The following is a 3,104-nucleotide window of genomic DNA, read 5'->3' on the forward strand; positions in this document are numbered from 1 at the left end:
ACGCCCGTCACCTAACATGTGCGTCACCTCCCAACAATTCACATAATATTTATATTCAGGGTTCATACCCTCAGCTCCAAGATTAGAAGAGTGACTTACCTCGAACAAGCCAAATCCAATGTCGAGCAGGCTAAACAATGCTCCAGAAATTCCATTCTGCGCGTATAAACTTCCAAACGGCTCGAATCTAGCAACCATAAATTTTATTCAGCCCACAAAATTATAGGAATTAATTCCATATCAAAATACTAATATTTTCCCACAAAATCCGAAATTACACTCAAAAATTGCCTGTGGGGCCCACATCTCGGAATCTGACAAAACTTACAAAATCCGATAACCCATCCAATTACAAGTTCAACCATACTAATTTCACTCAGATACGACTTTGAATCGATGTTCAAATCTCGAAAATTCATTTTATGAAATTGTAGAAAATTCCTCCGATTTCTCTCGAAAAATCAATATTCTAACGCCGAAAATGAAGAGTAATTCATTTAATATAATCACAAGGGAGTCAAGAACACTTACCCCAAGTTGTGTGAAAATATTCCTCTCCAAAGTCGCCCAAACCGAGCTCCAAAATGACAAAAATGAGAAAAATCTCGGAAACCCTCATTTTTAACACTGCAAAGGCATTTCCGCACCTGCGGTGCCTGGGTTCGCACCTGCGCATCCGCTTTTGCGGAAAGAATTGCGCTTCTACGTACATCCCTTGACCAGCGAGCCTTCACTTCTACGATGCAAGGACCGCATCTACGGTCGTGATTTTGCGCAACAGGATCCGCACCTGCGAAGACCCTCGCACCTGCGAGTTTATTGTCGCTTATGCGACCACCGCACCTGCGCAACCCAGTTGCAGGTGCGATCATACCAGAACCAGCATACCTCCAGCAGTGCAACATGACACGAAAATGATCTGAACTTCGTCTGAAACTCACCCAAGGCTGCCGGGACCTCAACTAAATATACCAACAAGTCCCATAACATAATACGGACCTACTAGAGGCCTCAAATCACACCTAATAACATCGAAATGACGAATCGCACCTCAAATCAAAATCAATGAACTTTGAAACTTCAACTTCCACAACCGATGTCGAAACCTATCAAATCACGTCCGATTGACCTCAAACTTTGCACACAAGTCATAAATGACATAACGAAACTATTCCCATTTCAAGAATCGTATTTCGACTCCGATATCAAAAAGTCAACCCCTCGATCAAACGTCCCAAAAATTTGACTTTCGCCATTTCAGGCCTAATTCCACTACGGACCGCCAAATAATTTTCCGAACATGCTCCTAAGCACAAAATTATCATACGGAGCTATTGCAATCATCAGAATTCAAATCCGAGGTCATTTACCCATAAATAGACATCAATTCGACTTTTCCAACTTAAGCTTTCCATTATGAGACTAAGTGTCTTAATTCATTCTGAAATCTCTCCGGACCCGAACCAACTAACCCGATAAGTCATAAAATAGTTGTAAAGTTTAAATTATGCAGTAAATGAGGAAAATGGGCTGTAATACTCAAAACGACCGACTGGGTCATTACAATATCTCTCTAGCTTAGATACTATTTTGAAGACATTATTCTGACTATTTTCAATATAATAAATATCTGTGATCTGTTATGTAGTTTTAGGTTTTCAAAAAATAGCGTTATATCATTTTTATTTTTATTTTTTGAATTATTTGAAATAAAATATCATTTTTATAACTCTACTTATATTCCACCAATAGTCATGTTTTTTATTACGCATACATAGTAAATTTCACCAAAATATCACATAATACCCCAACCCAAACAAATGATTAACTAGAATAGCTTGTGCACTAAACTCCTACTATGTGCAAGATACGATCGGGGAAGAGACAAACCATGACCATGTTGGTCTGTTGTAGATAACCTTACTTTGAATTTCTGCTAAATGTTGTTTCTGTGGTTTATACCTGTGACATCCTATTGACACGGCGACAACTTTTATGGTTGTGCACCTTTAAAAATAAATAACACGAACGATTATTACAAAAAAACTAGCAGTAACTTTTATTCAGCCTTCCACTTTCCATTTTCGTAACCATAACCACGTTCAGTGCCATAGTTCTTCACCTTCAATAGCAAATATTCCAATCCCTCTTTCAACATTGAAGCCTCCGTGTAGTTCATCTTATCTATAGGACCCCTGAACCACTCTTGTTGTCTCTCCAAATTCTTATTCGTATTCTTGAGTTTGCTTTTCATGTTTAACGCAAAATCCAGTTGATCTTGTAGAGTATTTAGTTGTGTGTTAAGTGTTATATAATTGGCTTTTCAGAACATCTGGACATACTTGCCATCAATGCCTGGTGATGATGGTGATGGAGGCGTTTCTTCGCCAACATATTTATCGATGGTTTCATTTACATTTGGATGTCCAAAAGAATAAGGCTTGCTACCTATAGAGAAAGAGGAGAGAAATCAGTAATATAAAATAGAGCAAGAGGAGAGAAATCAGTTAATCTACCGTTATAACGCCTCCCACGCCAGTTAGTTTTTATGATGCTTTAATTTTAATTAATTATCATGTTCAAGATCTTGGATTTGCATATTTAATTATGATGATACATGTACATTTATGCTTAAAAAGTTATATTTGTTGATGGTATATCATGTATATATAGATGACCAAAAGAAATGTAACTAGGCTTGTAATTACCTGGTGGAAACACGATGATGCAAATTTCAGCACCTATCATAGCAGCAAGCTCATTTGCTTTCTTGAAGACACCATTTCGGCGTTTTGAGAAAGTCACTTGTCGATTATTCTGATTTTCTATCTTCGCGAGACGAACACTTTTGCTACCCTTAATCAGTCTAGTACTCATTCTCAAGGATAATGATGATACTGGTATTTATTTGTCACAACCCAAAATTCACATCTTGTCACAACCCGAAATTCACAACACTTTTGAGAAAATAGGCATTTTAATATTTAATATGCTAAATTTCAAATAACAATTAAGACACATAAATCAAATAGCATGTAACAATCAATGCAGGAATTCAAGAATTAATATTTGACAAAGAATAGGCGAGAAATAATTATTATAAC

At 37.0% G+C, this 3,104-nt stretch overlaps 1 protein-coding gene across 1 annotated transcript; it reads right to left on the reverse strand.

Annotated features, from left to right (window-relative positions):
- Positions 1-2,059: 2,059 nt before the first annotated feature.
- Positions 2,060-2,877, reverse strand: LOC107780637 (agamous-like MADS-box protein AGL61). Its single transcript, XM_016601196.1, has 3 exons — positions 2,709-2,877; positions 2,343-2,448; positions 2,060-2,246 (listed from the first exon to the last, which is right to left on the reverse strand). The coding sequence occupies exons 1-3, from the start codon at positions 2,875-2,877 to the stop codon at positions 2,060-2,062; spliced, it is 462 nt and encodes a 153-aa protein (XP_016456682.1).
- Positions 2,878-3,104: the final 227 nt, after the last annotated feature.

Source organism: Nicotiana tabacum, chromosome 19, assembly GCF_000715075.1.
Source record: "Nicotiana tabacum cultivar K326 chromosome 19, ASM71507v2, whole genome shotgun sequence".
Classification (NCBI taxonomy): Eukaryota; Viridiplantae; Streptophyta; class Magnoliopsida; order Solanales; family Solanaceae; genus Nicotiana; species Nicotiana tabacum.

Excerpts from the sequence above, each read along its gene's own strand:
- LOC107780637 (XM_016601196.1), bottom strand. The coding sequence starts at position 2,877 with ATGAGTACTAGACTGATTAAGGGTAGCAAAAGTGTTCGTCTCGCGAAG. Across the intron at positions 2,449-2,708 it reads CATCATCGTGTTTCCACCAG|GTAGCAAGCCTTATTCTTTT; the intron begins GTAATTACAAGC and ends CTTTCTCTATAG. Across the intron at positions 2,247-2,342 it reads TCACCAGGCATTGATGGCAA|CAAACTCAAGAATACGAATA; the intron begins GTATGTCCAGAT and ends AAACATGAAAAG.